Here is a 14871-nt window from a genome sequence, read left to right on the forward strand (position 1 = left end):
AAGAATCAAAATTTCTAACATAAAACTTAATAGTTTTTTTCATTTCATGATTTTCTGGAATTCTCACTACATATATAAGCAAGATTCAAAAATGTTGAAACACCATGTTTTCTTACCACAACATTGTTCTTGTAGCTTCTTTCACCTTCAGCAAAAATCCATCCCCATCAACAAAAAAATGAACTCTTTAACTCCAAAGTTCAGTGCTTTGAATAACTGCTTTTGCAATTTCGTTTTTATTATAATCCATGTACTTTATATTCCAAAACAGAGAATTTACCCATATAATTTTGTGTGCGTGTGTGTGTGTGTTCAAACCTCTAATTAATATCAATATTCTATCCTAGAGTCCATATAAGGTAGTCAATTGTTTTGGCATAAAATTTTGTCAATAATGACCTTACAGACCAAAGGAGGCATCATCTCTTCCAGAAACTCACAACCCAGATCATTAACATTAAGCAATTAAGAGGAAAAGTAGGGACAGCATACACTCACTGTACAAAGTGTAAACAAGAAAGGAAAATGAAGTTGATGTGGTGCCATTCTTGAAACATCATGACAGACAAAGGCAGAGATGTTAAGCACACACTGTTTCGTAAATTTCAGAGCTTGGAAACTCGAATCTCTTTGGGATCATTGAAACACCATTCCCATACAAATCCCTCCGGCATTCTTCTTAAGTTCCCCAACATCACCCAACTTAGGTTCTCTCCTTTGTACTTCTCATGGACACACTGACGCAAACATAAATAAGACATACATATAGCACACTGCAAGGCCAACAAATATGAATCTTCCACCTATTGGCCAACAAATATAAGAGAACCCAATAGAGATCACGGAAACTTATTGAGCATCTCCAAAAGTGACTGATCCAATCCACTATTATTTGATAAGTCCAACAAAAGGCTCACAGTACCTGAATCAGCAGAGAACCCCTTCTCAACCATTTCTTCAAGAAGTTGCATTGCCATTGATGTCTCATTGTTTCGAAGAAATCCCTGCACAATTATATTGTAACTGCAACCATCTGGTGAGCATCCACTCTCTTCCATTTTCTTAAACAACATGTTTGCTTCGGTTAACAACCCTTCCTTACAAAGTCCATTGATCATAATACTATATGTGCGAATATTAGGTTGCAACCTTTTGGAAGGAAGACTATAAAAGAGTTCCCTTGCAGATTTAATGTTCCCAGCTCTGCACATACCATTAATGAGGATGTTGTAAACCACAATATTAGGATGCAGTCCACTTTCTTCCATGTCTTGAAACAAGGTCATTGCCTCAGCCAGACATTGGTTCTTACACAATCCATCTAACAAAGTACCGTATGTTATAAAATTAGGATGTTGGTCACGGGTTTGCATCTCATTTAGAAGTTGTTGCGCAACTAAAGGTTTTCCTGCACGGCAAAAACCATCTATAAGAGTGTTGTAAGTAACAGTATTAGGAACCAATCCCATCCGGGAAATTTCATGAAAAAGTCTTAGAACGTCATCCATTCTTTGCTTCTTACAATATCCATTAATCAAGATGTTATAGCTTTGAATATCAGGAGCACAACCCCTACCAACCATCAAATCAAATATCTTCTTTGCCTCATGAATTTTGCTTTGCAAACAATATCCGTCCATCAATGAATTGTAAGTGACTATATTAGGTTCCTCACCTCTTTGAATCATCCCTTCAACTATTTCAACTGCTTCTGCAACCTTCCCTTCCTTACAAATTGCATCCACCAATATATTGAAGGTTACTACATTCGGTTTGATTTTTTTATTCACCATTTCATTCAACAATTTGGTAGCCTCTTTCCACTGGTTTGAATTGCATAGGCCATGGATTAACGAGTTGTAAGTAATAACATTTGGCGAAATGCCTTTATGGATCATTTTCGAAAAGAAGTCAAAGGCCTCAGCTACCAACCTGTCCTTACAAAGACTGTCAATGATCATGTTATAGACAATGACATCGGTTTCCCAATTTCTCTCTTCCATATTCTTAACCAGCTCAATAGCTGCGGTGGTGTTCCCTGTTTTGCACAACCCATTTATAATCGTTGCACAAGTAACTGTATTAGGTCGAAATCCTTTTGCCCCCATGTCATTAAACAACTTTACTGCCTGACCTAGTTTATCCCCCGTACAGAGCCCCCTCATCAAAGTGTTGACCATCACACTGTTCACTTCATAACCAAGCTTCATAGTTCTCCCCAGAACAGAGAAACCCAAATCGACCCGATTCAAGTGGCAGTAACAATTGAGCAAGATGGCTAGAGTATAAGCGTCTGGCTCAGCTATTCCAGAGGACTCCAATTGCTTAAGCAAAGAAATAGCAGTGGTGTAATGTTTCATTCTCACAATGGCCCCCAACAATTTAGTAAAATGCACAATTGAAGGAAGAGGTTGCATTTGAGACATTTCATCAAACATTGCCAGTGCATCACTAAGGTTTGTGAACTCAAATCTGTATTGATTTCTGACAGTCTGCATAAATCGGGTTTGACTACCAGTTTGGGAATGAAACGAAGCCCTTAAATTGTTGCAAGCAAATGGATAATCAATTAAGAAATTAACACAATGCTTAAGAGAAGTTGCAGACTTACGGATACCTTTATGAAGAGAAGAGAGCACCACCATATCTACACTTTGAAGAGGCAATAACACTTCTTTTAATCATCTTTCAGCCATCTCTTTCTCTTTCTTATATATATACGCACAGTCACACACACATATACACATATATGTCTGTGTATATATAAAAACAAGTCACTTGAAGGTTGTTGGCTAATTTTATTCTTCGGACAGGTTTCAGCGCCTAAGATTTCATTTGCAATACGAGCAAGGCGAATGTTTTAAGCAACATTATATATGTATAAAAATGTACATGAACTTGAGTCCAACCAGCCCAACAACAGGCGGCCCAAAGATTATTCAACTACAACAAGGCCCAAATATTATGCAATAACAGCAAGGCCCAAGGCCACGAACACAAGAGTGAACCCGAAACATTAAACCTAAACCCAAACCCCAACTAGAACGGTTACTCCTAGATATCAGCATAGAAACTGCCGTTGATAACTGCCGACTGCCATGTATGTCATTGTACTAGTTATTTCCCAGGACGTTCTTATCACGATCACGAAAAGTAGGCCCGTTCACGGTTCGGTTCGGTTCGGTTTGGGGATAAATCCCAAGCCGAACCGGTCCCCACGGATTGGTTAAAACTGAAACCGAATCGATCCGTGGGAGTATTCAATCCGAACCAAACCGATTCGTGAGTTAATGGATCGGATCGGATCGGTTCCCCGGATTGGACTGATTGGGCCTTTTCAAACAGCCCATTCAATTATGGCCCAGATCGGATCAGTTCCCCGGATTGGGCTGATTGGGCATTTCAAACAGCCCATTCAATTATAGCCCATTATAAAAATTTATTTATTCAATCTGCAACAAGATTTATAACAGCCCATTCAATTATAACAATTATAATGGTCCATTCAATTATAACAATTATAACATAAATAGATTTATGTAACAGCACTAAAATTTCAAAATATATTTGACACATATAAAATTATAAATACCACCACAAACTTAAATTACCTAATAACAAAAAAAAAAAAAAAAATTGTAAATCATCCGAAAGTGAAAATAATATTAAAATACGAAATATAAATTATCCAAATAGAACAAAACAAAATACTTAAATAGTAGCCCAGAAGCTCATTAGCATAAAAAAAATAAAAAAAAAATAAAAAAAAAAATAAAAAAAACAGTCTTGACTAGCAGCAAAACAAGTCTGAAAATGGTAGCATATCAAGTCTGAAAATGGCAGCAAGCAAGGCTAGCTCTCAATCTGAATTTGAAACTGTAGTCACATCTACAAAATAACATAATTTAATTAAAAATCCACCATATGATATTTATTTATAAATTGAATAAAAATGTAACAAATTGTTAACACTTACCAGAGTCGTATTGTTCAAGTTCGTCCAACTTTTCTTCAACATCAATTGGTATTGGTGAAGCTCGTAACCAATCTTGTGTACAAATTAAACATTCCACAAGCTTTGGAGTTAAAGAACTACGGAATTGATCAAGCACACGACCTCCAGTGCTAAAAGCAGACTCCGAAGCAACAGTAGAGACTGGAACAGCTAGAATATCTCTTGCAATTTCAAAAAGTATTTTATACATACTTCCGTTCACCTTCCACCAATTCAAGATGTCAAATTCTGGAACAACATCTTCACAAGCTTCCTCCAAATAGTTTTCCACTTTCGACTTGGGAGTAAAACTTTCTTTTTGTATCTTGCGCTTTATGTACAAAGAGGAAAAATCATCTTCTACATTTCCATCATCAACTCCCACCTCATTTGCAATATTACTTGTTCCACTAGAGCTTGAAGTAAATGCATGAAACTTTGCATATTCACTAAAAATGTTGTTGAATGTATCCATTACCTTCTTCATAAGGTTTTCAACCATTTCAAGAGAATAAAGTTGGGAATAGCAAAATTCCACAAATTCCAATTTATAACGAGGATCCGACACAACCGTAAGCACCACCAACATGTTCACTTTTTCAATGCTTCCCCAAAATTTGTCAAATTTAATTTTCATTTTTGATGCCATATTACTTAACCAAATATCGGGACTCTTTGATCACGTATTTAACGACTTTTCAATTCCCAACACTTCATGAAAATATCTATTGGAAGTAACATACAAAGATCCAGAAAGCTTGTTAGTAGCGTCATAAAATTTTTTTAAAAAAACAATCAAAACTCGAGCATATTCCCAATCAGTACTAGAAGGAGCTTTATTACTAACTTCCGGTAGGAATTGAACATCATCATCTTCTAACCTTTCAAAAGCTTTTTGAAACTGTACAGCCACCTCTAACATAAGGTATGTGGAATTCTATCTAGTTGAAACATCTAGGCACAAATGTGACTTAAATGTTATATTCTCCCTCTTCACACATGCTTGAAAATGCTCTCCCCATTGTGGAGAACTCCTAACATACTTCACAGCCTCATGAATTCGAACTATTGAACCATTTACATCACTCAAACCATCTATCATAATCAAATTCCATATATGTGCACAACACCTCATATGAAAGCATTCACCACCTAAAAGGAAAGAGCCAACATTCCTAGCAAGCTTTTTTTCTTTCAAATATGCAACCGCAAGATCATTTGAACTAGCATTATCAATCGTGAGTGTACACAATTTGTCTACACCCCAATCAAGCAAACAAGTCTCAACTACACGACCAATTTCCTTACCCTTGTGACTACAAAAATTCAGAATTCTTTTGTGTAAGGTTCAATTCTTATCAATGAAATGAGCCGTGAGACACATATAAGAAAGATTTTGAATTGACGTCCATATATCAGTGGTGAAACAAATTCTTTGATTGAGTTGATTCACTAAGGTTTTCAACCTCTTCTTTTCTATAGCATACAATTTCAAATGGTCCCTAACCACAGTAAAACGTGACAACAATTTGAATTTTGGCTGCAAGACACTAAGAAAATAACGATAACCTTCACGCTCAACAAACTTGAAAGGTAATTCATCAATGATAATCATTTTAGTAAGTGCTTGTCTACACAACTCCTGATCAAATTTCCAAAAAACCATAACACCCTCTCCTTCAGTAGTTGACTGAAACGAAATGAGTTTTTGTTTCTTGTCAACATTAAATGGATATTGTTGGCATCTACTTATGTGGTTCCTCAATGTACTTGTCCCATTTCCACTAGACCATGAATAAGATGCACTACAATAGTTGCATTTTACATTACATTTTGACTTAGTACAGTTAGGGCCTTTCTCTTTTGTGAAATGGTCCCAAACATCAGATATGAAACGTTTTTTGGTAGGACTTACCTGCGTATTTAAATCATCATCATTGGTGCCAGCAGCAGTAACTTCAGGCCTTGAAACATTAGTATCTTCTTCGGTTGTCATTTGCCAGAAAAAGAAATTGTTACAAAAAATTAATGGAAGATTGCCATAAAGTAATTATAATCTACTAATGAAACAGAAGAAAAAACAATGTTATTGCAACCCACTTTTGAAAATCAATCATCTGATGAAACAGAAGAAAAAACAAAGCAGAATAGGAACAAATTAAATTTGCAACCCAGTTCACATACAATACCTTGAAAAAAAATTGAAATAATATCAGTGTCAACTAAACCATTTACCTAAGCAAAAATAAATATATAAATAAATGTGAACAAATATATAAATTAGTGAGATAATTAAAAGATTTCATTTACATATAAACAAAAGGAAGAAAAAGCTCAACGAGCATACAAGAAGAAATTGTGGTTAGGTAAAAATTTATCTATAATGAGAGACACTGTATAAACCATACCACCAGATGTTATAACCATAACACGCTAAGTAGTAGGTACCACACACTACATAGTACGTATTACTATTGGTGGGTTCCATATGCACTTGTTTTGTTCCCAAGAACAGAGACACTTTCATCTACAATTTTATCTATAATTTTTAAAAATTTAATTCCCAAGAACAGATGCAGAATATTAGAGAAGACGAACAGAAAGAACGCATCAAAGCAACTTTAACCTCTCGTTTGATTGCACATACAAGTTAAAGAATGAAACTTAAATTTTCCCTTTTTAAAACATTTTCTCAGTAACCAAACACTCCATATAAACAAAAAACTGAGAAAGGAGGAAGAAAGATCCAGCATAAAAAATTAGAAATATGCATTTATACATATACATGTAGATAAAATCATAAAATTAAGTAGATCTATGTAAAAACTATTCAGAGAAGAGGAGAATAAGTAGATTCATTCAAATATCTTGTGAACTCCCCGGAAAAGTGGTAGATCCGGTCGAAGAGGTCGCCGTTTCTTCGATACACCGAGGTCGCCATTGCTTCGAATCAGGTGAACGATGGTTGAAACTTGAAAGGTGTAGGATTGAGATACAAGAGATTGGGAGGGGAGAGATTGGGAATTTGGGAAAGGCGAAGAGTGTCACAGAGACACAGACTCACAGTCACAGAGGCGAGAGATTGGGAGAAGCGAGAGATTGGAAGAAAAGAAGAGGCTGACTGGCTGAGTTAATGAGGGAGGCACAACTTGAAATGTCGTAATGAAGAGACGAGGCTGAAACGCTGAATTAGGGTTAGGTTAACATTAAAAAATAATGAGTAAAGAAGAAAAAAAAATACGATATATCATTATATTCATATATTGTATATATATATATATATATATATATATATATATATATATAATATTAATATATTATTTAGTAACGGTTAACGGTTCGGTTTTCCTAACAATTCGGTTTGTTAACTGTTCGGTTCGGATCGGTTAACAGTTCGGATCGGATTTTTCATGGTCCAATCCGTTAACCGAACCGCGGACACTGGATTGCAGATTTTTCAAATTATATCCGAACCATGAGATCTGAAAATCAAATCGAACCACACGGATTGGATTGGTTCAGACCGGATTGACAATTATTTGTTCACCCCTAACGAAAAGACATAAAGCAAATGTGTTAATTTTATCATTGTAAATTAATTTTTGAATAAAGTATAACAACACTCTTTAAGATTTGTTAAAAGGTCACCGATAAAACTTAGTCTATTTTAGGACAAAAACACCTTCATATTATATTTGACAGCCAAACATAGCTTTAAAACGTATCAAGTCTAATTTGTCCTACTTTATTTGATTAATTTTAATAATAAAATATCAAAAAATAATTAAATGACCTAATAGCCCTTCTTCTTCCTTTCTCTATACATCGATATATACAGAAACCCATCTGTGCAAATAAATAAATATATATGTCCGGCGAAGGATGAGCACGGTGGTGGCGACACGACCGTGAAAGTGTCCGGCGAAGGGTGTCAAGCATGATGGAGATCGACAATAAAAGGGCTGCAGCAGCGAGCAAGGCTCTGCTAGGTGGTGATGAACCCACCCACGGTGAGCCGTGGAGGTGATATGCTTTGCGGTGATGAACCCACCCACGGTGGAGATGCTCTGCTCGGCGGCGGCAGAGGGCAGCGACGCAGAGTGTGTGAAGAAGACCTGGAGTAGCTGAAGAAGGTGAGGCGTGCGCGCGCGTGAAAAGTGCATTAGATCTACGCGCAGTGGCGTGGGCTCTTGAGACGCGAGTCATATGACGGCAGTGAGGTTGGTGGCCTTTTGGCGCGCGTCAGACGACGGCGGTGAGGAATTGTGGAAGGGGCTGAGGAAAGAACTGCAGCAATCATTATAGGGAACATATATTTTCATTAAAATCCTTTCATAACCTTTTGTGGGTGTGTTATGGATGTTAATCAACTTTTCCCCTCGGATTGCACTAAGGATGTCAGTTACGGCTCCTCTTTTGGAATCCAGAAATACAACAAGAAGGATGTATCAAGATAAACAGTGATGGTGATCTGATTCTTTTTTTTTTTTTTTCCTTAATTAAACAGGCAAATTCATAAAATCAAACAACATATAGCTATAAGATAAAAGCTGCAAAAATTATTATATTATTTAAAAAAATCATGCCAAACACATTAAGAAACAATTGCACAGTTTGTTCCTATCTCCCTGTAATACAAAAGAATAGTTATGAAACACAAGATGAGAATAGGAAGAAGGTGGGAGAAGGAAGAATTTGGGTTCATTTCAACATTTAAATTAGGCAATATAAAAATCAAAGGATAAAAATATCAATTCATTATCATTGGAGTGTTCTTGGTAACTGTATCAAACAGGGTGTCTTTGTTTCAAGGTGTGTCTTTTTAACAAATCTCATTGGATGTTATTGTATTTTACTCTTTATTTTATTACAAGGGTACATTAGTTAATTTGTGATTTAATTTCTTCAAAAGTTCTTATTTGCACCAATTGAAAATTGTAATTTCAGAAACTAATTTGAATTAAACTGGTTCACCGCGTGTCAAATGAACCATTATAAATGCAGGTAAATTATTTAGGCCATATTTGGCGTGAGTAAATGGAATCAAATGAAGTGGGAATGGAATGCTTTTGTTTTTATTCTTTAGTTTGGTAACTTACTTTAAAGTTGGAATCCCATTCTCTGAGAAGGGTGATTCCTACTAATTTATTTCACTTTCAAACTAAAAGAATGACCATTCTATTTTCACTTTAAAAATAATAAAAATAAATAAATGAATAAAAAAACATTTAATGAAATGTCGGCTACATATATATATACATATTTATATATGTTTTACAAAAATATGATGTCGCAAGCAAACATGGGAATGAGAATGGTCTTATTCCATTCTCTGATTCATTCCATTCCCACTTTATTTCATTCAACCACACCAAACTAACCCTTAGTATTTATCAAGAGAGTGTGACTTAACTCTAGAGTCAATCAGTACAAGCATTTATCATATATGTATATAAACATGCAAACTATAAAATTTAGATATCCGATCCATTAATGTATTTGGCTTGAAGGGTACCAAATACCCAACAACACAAGTTAACATCCTACCAAAGTTGTTCGTTATCAACATCCTTGTCTTATTCCAATGGAGTCCACATTCATTTCTCTTACCTTTTAATAATTAAATTTCCTTTCTCACCTCACATAGTATCTCCGAGTCTCTTATTTTTTCGTTAATGAATGCCACACCTAGTTTTTCTCTTAAACTTTCATTTGCAACTCTATCTCCATCCAAGTTATGACATGAAAAAATCATGTCCAAGTCTTTTTCCTTTTTTAAAGTGAGGAGATAACTAACATTCGAGTCCATTGTGTCCGCCGCGCCAGCCAAGTCAAGATCAAATGTTGAACTTGTGTTGGCTGTTTAGTTGGGATGCAGTGAAACAGGATTATGATGTCCTTAGCTGCTAAACAGAGTAGGTGTGAAGAACTTCTGATTGCAGGAAGCAGTTTTGGTTGAGTAGGAGAACCAATCAAATAAATCCACATTCATGGGCATTATCCAATGACCTAATTGGTAGAGCGCTTAGTTTCCGAACGAATGTGTCCGTGTTTGAGTCCCCCTCCCCCTAATTTGCCCAGGAAAATAATAATAATAATAAGTCCATTTACACTTTCATTTCCATCACAACATCTAATCAAATTAGAGAAGGGAATGTGTAGAGACCAGGAAAAGTGTATGTTGCTACCATTGATGAATTTTCTACTTAAAGTGAATAGAGGGTACCATCCACAAACTACAAAACAAAGCACAAACCACTCATGTTCTCATGCCATACAAGTTTCATTTTGCAACATGTCATGCTAACTAGCTATAACATCTAAGTTACAAAATTTATTAAGGCAATGTTAACAAAGGTGATGACTAGATGCACTCCTGTTACCCCCCAAGTAGGCCAACATTCGGATCCTTTGCGACACGGAGAACACCCTGATCAATTTATAAACACGAAGAAAACAAGAGCATTAATACTAATATTATTGATGTTAACATGCTCAAAGGACAATAATTTAAAGCCTATAACTATGTATCCAAGCAAAATTATATGCCTCATTATTGGTTAATTTCCATTCTGCATCTTTATATTTCTAAAGTAGCCGTATATCCAAAAAGAGAGAAATTGACAAAGCAGTCACCTTACATGACCAATAAAATATGCAGAAATGGAAAGTGCACAATGTACTCGCAAAGGTATCATATCTCTGTCTTTCGATAGCCATATACCACATCTCAAATTTAATAGCCATATACCGCATCTCAAATTCAAATCAAAACTGGGCGCTCTATGAAAGGCTTTTTGTCCAAGGTAAATGAGCTGAACTTCTCAACTCATTTCTATCATTGACCTCCAACTACACTACATTCACAATTTGAGTTGATAGCGGTTACACGTCACACATCAGATTCGGATGGAAAAGTAAATGTAACAAGCAGAGACGAAGCCAATGAAGGCCTAGGGGGGCACGTGCCCCTCCTGAGTTGGCCCGCACTCTCTAATATTTGTGATAATTTTTTAAAATTTTTTTCCATATATATGAAAAAATATACAGTGCCCCCTGAATTTTGTGATTCTTAAAATTATCTTTTTATTTTTTCTTTTAATTTTCAAATTCCTTAAATTTTCTTAATAGAAAAAATCAAAATTTCCTTCCTCAATTGAAACTTTTTAACTTTTTCATTTTACTCTTAAAATTTTTCTTTCCTTTTTCTTTTTATACTTTTACTCTTAAAATTCTTTTTTTTAACATTCATATTTGAATAATTTTCTTCTTCTTTGTCTTTTGAATTTTATAATTGTTATATTATATTATATATATATATATATATACTCCATATAAAATAATATTGACGTCTTTACCTCAGTTTTTCTTAATTTACGAAAATCAAGAATTTTTTTTAGAAGCAAAGCCTAAAATAATAATTAAAAAAATTTGATTCTAAGTTTCCTGACGAAAAATATGAAAGGTAATATAAGTATCTGGTTGTGTTTATTTATTTATTTATTTTAATTCTAAGTTTCAATCTGATGCTAAATATCATGAATTAATGTATAGTTTAATCATTTTTGTGTGTCCTTGTATGTGGAAAAGCAGCATAAGTTTGAAAAGGAGTACGACGAGGCACGATTAATAGAACTACTCAACCTTTTGTATTGCAAGATTTATCTAGAACAACATTCCAAGGTGACAGAGTGAAAGCAAATACATTAGTTGAGTGCCAATCCTTGAGTATGCTTTCCCGTATAACATATCACATCATAAAAACAATTAATATCCAAATCTTTCAGGGAGTCACCCCAATCTCAGATTTACATTGCTTGCAAATCCTGTGTAGGACTATGATGAAGAGGACACTGATGCAAGCATCAATAGGCCATGCGTACAGGACGCTACAAGGCGGACAAAATATGAAACTTTCAAACCCAATAAAGATCACATAAACTTATTGAACATCTCCAAAACTGACTGATCTAATCCACTATTATTTGATAAATCCAATAAAAGGCTCACAGTAGATAAATCGGCAGAGAACCCCTTCTCAACCATTTCTTGAAGAAGTTGCATTGTCCTTAACGTCTCATTGTTTCGAAGAAATCCCTGCACAATTATGTTGTAAGTGCAACTGTTTGGTGAGCAACCACTCTCTTCCATTTTATTGAGCAGCATGTTTGCTTCAGTTAACAGCCCTTCCTTACAAAGTCCATTGATCATAATACTATATGTGTGAACATCAGGTTGCAACCTTTTGGAAGGAAGACTATAAAAGAGTTCCCTTGCATCTTTAATGCATCCAGCTTTGCACAAACCATCAATGAGGATGCTGTAAACCACAATATCAGGATGCAATCCACTTTCTTCCATGTCTTGAAACAAGGTCATTGCCTCAGACAGACATTGGTTCTTACACAATCCATCTAGCAAAATACGGTATGTTATAAAATTAGGATGTTGGCCACATGATCGCATCTTATTTAAAAGTTGTTGTGCAACTAGAGGTTTTCCTGCACAGCAGAAACCACCTATAAGAGTGTTTTAAGTAACAGTATCAGGAACCAATCCCATCCGGGAAATTTCGTGAAAAAGTCTGAGGGCATCATCCATTCTTTGCTTCTTACAATATCCATTAATCAAGACGTTATAGCTTTGAATATCAGGCGCACAACCCCTACCAACCATCAAATCAAATATCTTCTTTGCCTCATGAATTTTGCTTTGCAAACAATATCCGTCCATCAGTGCATTGTAAGTGACTGTATCAGGTTCCTCACCTCTTTGAATCATCCCTTCAACTATTTCTACTGCTTCTGCAACCTTCCCTTCCTTACAAATTGCATCCACCAATATAGTGAAGGTAAGAACATTCGGTTTGATTTTTTCATTCACCATTTCATTCAACAATTTGGTAGCCTCTTTCCACTGGTTTGAATTGCATAGGCCATGGATTAACGAGGTGTAAGTAATAACATCTGGATAAATGCCTTTATGCATCATTTCTGAAAAGAAGTCAAAGGCCTCAGCTACCAATCTGTCCTTACAAAGACTGTCAATGATCATGTTATAGACAATGATACTGGTTTCCCAATTTCTCTCTTCCATCTTCTTAACCAACTCAATAGCCGCGCTGGTGTTCGCTGTTTTGCACAACTCATTTATAATCGTTCCACAAGTAACTGTATTAGGTCGAAATCCTTTTGTCCCCATGTCATTAAACAACTTTACTGCCTGACCTATTTTATCCTCCCTACAGAGTCCCTTCATCAAAGTGTTGAGCATCACACTGTTCACTTCATAACCAAGCTTCAAAGTTCTCCCCAGAACAGAGAAACCCAAATCCGCCCGATTCAAATGGCAGTAACAATTCATTGAGATGCCTAGAGTATACTCGTTTGGCTTTACCATTTTGTGGATTCCATTTGCTTAAGCAAAGAAATAGCAGTGGTGTAATGTTTCATTCTCACAATGGCCCCTAACAATTTATTGAAATGCACAATTGAAGGAAGAGGTTGTATTTGAGACATTTCATCAAACATTGCCAGTGCATCATTAAGGTTTGTGAACTCAAATCTGAATTGATTTCTGACAGTCTGCATAAATCGGGTTTGACTACCAGTTTGGGAATGAAACGAAGCCCTTAAATTGTTGCAAGCAAATGGATAATCAATGAAGAAATTAACACAATGCTTAAAAGAAGTTGCAGACTTACAGATACCTTTATGAAGAGAGAAAGCACCACCATATCTACACTTTGAAGAAGCAATAACACTTCTTTTAATCATCTTTCAGCCCTCTCTTTCTCTCTCTTATATATATATACACACAGTCACACACACATATATGTCTGTGAATATATAAAAACAAGTCACCTGAAGGTTGTTGGCTATTTTATTCTTCGGACATGTTTCTGCACCTAAGATTTCATTTGCAAGGCGAAAAAAATAATTGACCTAACTCGCTGCAGTGGGGGCGAGTCTTGTGGCGAGTGGTTTGGGCTAGGTTTGGCCCATTGCATTAATTCCTCCCTTTTACCTCTCTTTGTGGAATTAGTGGATCCTACATATAAAATATAAAAAATAAAAATAAAAACTCACAAAACGCGTCTTTTCTAAATGCCTCGTTTTTTATGTTATTGTCGATAAGCCTTTTATTACCCGTCAATCTTGACAAACAAATGTGTGAATTTTATGTCACTGTTAATAATCTTTTTGCTTATACATCGCTTTGTGATTACCGAGACCAATGGTCTCAGGATATTCAACTCAGACTCTCCAATTAAGAAATAGTTCCACAACAGTGTATTAAATATTGCAAAGAAATCTTAATGACGGTCTGAATTGAATTAGTTCACCACATATCAAATGGACTATCATAGATGCACGTAAATCATTAATATTTGTCAAAAGAGTGTGACTTAAGTATATAGTCAATCAATATAAGCATTTACCATATATGTATAAAAACATGCAAACTATACAAATTAGATATCTATTAATAAAATATGTTGAATATATTCAATTATTGACTTGAAAGGCACCATAAACCCCAACAGCGCAAGCGTAAAGCACCAAAGTTGTTCATCATCAATATTCTTCTAATTCCAATGGAGTCCACATTCCTTTCTATTACCTTTCAAAAATTAAATTTCCTCCTCACCTCACGAAATATCACTGAGTCTCTTGTTTTTTCCTTAATGAATGTCACACCTACTTTTTCTCTTAAACTTTCATTTGCAACTCTATCTCCGTCGAAGTTATGACATTGCAAAATCATGAGTAATTCCTTTTTTTTTTTTTTTTTTTTTTTTTTTTTTTTTAAGTGTGGGATCACTATTGTAAAGTATAAACTAACATTTGAGTCCTTCATGCCCATGCCAGCCAAGT

The 14871-nt window shown here is 35.3% G+C and overlaps 2 protein-coding genes across 2 annotated transcripts; both read right to left on the bottom strand.

Annotated features, from left to right (window-relative positions):
• Positions 1-259: 259 nt before the first annotated feature.
• Positions 260-12460, bottom strand: LOC132270499 (pentatricopeptide repeat-containing protein At5g01110-like). Its single transcript, XM_059771678.1, has 4 exons — positions 11931-12460; positions 5038-5310; positions 3977-4599; positions 260-2680 (listed from the first exon to the last, which is right to left on the bottom strand). The coding sequence occupies exons 1-4, from the start codon at positions 12458-12460 to the stop codon at positions 840-842; spliced, it is 3267 nt and encodes a 1088-aa protein (XP_059627661.1). The 3' UTR covers positions 260-839.
• Positions 12461-12526: 66 nt separating this feature from the next.
• LOC132268171 (pentatricopeptide repeat-containing protein At3g22470, mitochondrial-like) lies at positions 12527-14232 on the bottom strand. The gene has a single exon (XM_059768949.1). It carries the CDS (start codon positions 13391-13393, stop codon positions 12527-12529), a length of 867 nt encoding a protein of 288 aa, XP_059624932.1. The 5' UTR covers positions 13394-14232.
• Positions 14233-14871: the final 639 nt, after the last annotated feature.

Source organism: Cornus florida, unplaced genomic scaffold (genome assembly GCF_030987335.1).
Source record: "Cornus florida cultivar Cherokee Brave unplaced genomic scaffold, ASM3098733v1 CherokeeBrave_3.0.0_Hap2_Chr08, whole genome shotgun sequence".
NCBI lineage: Eukaryota > Viridiplantae > Streptophyta > Magnoliopsida > Cornales > Cornaceae > Cornus > Cornus florida.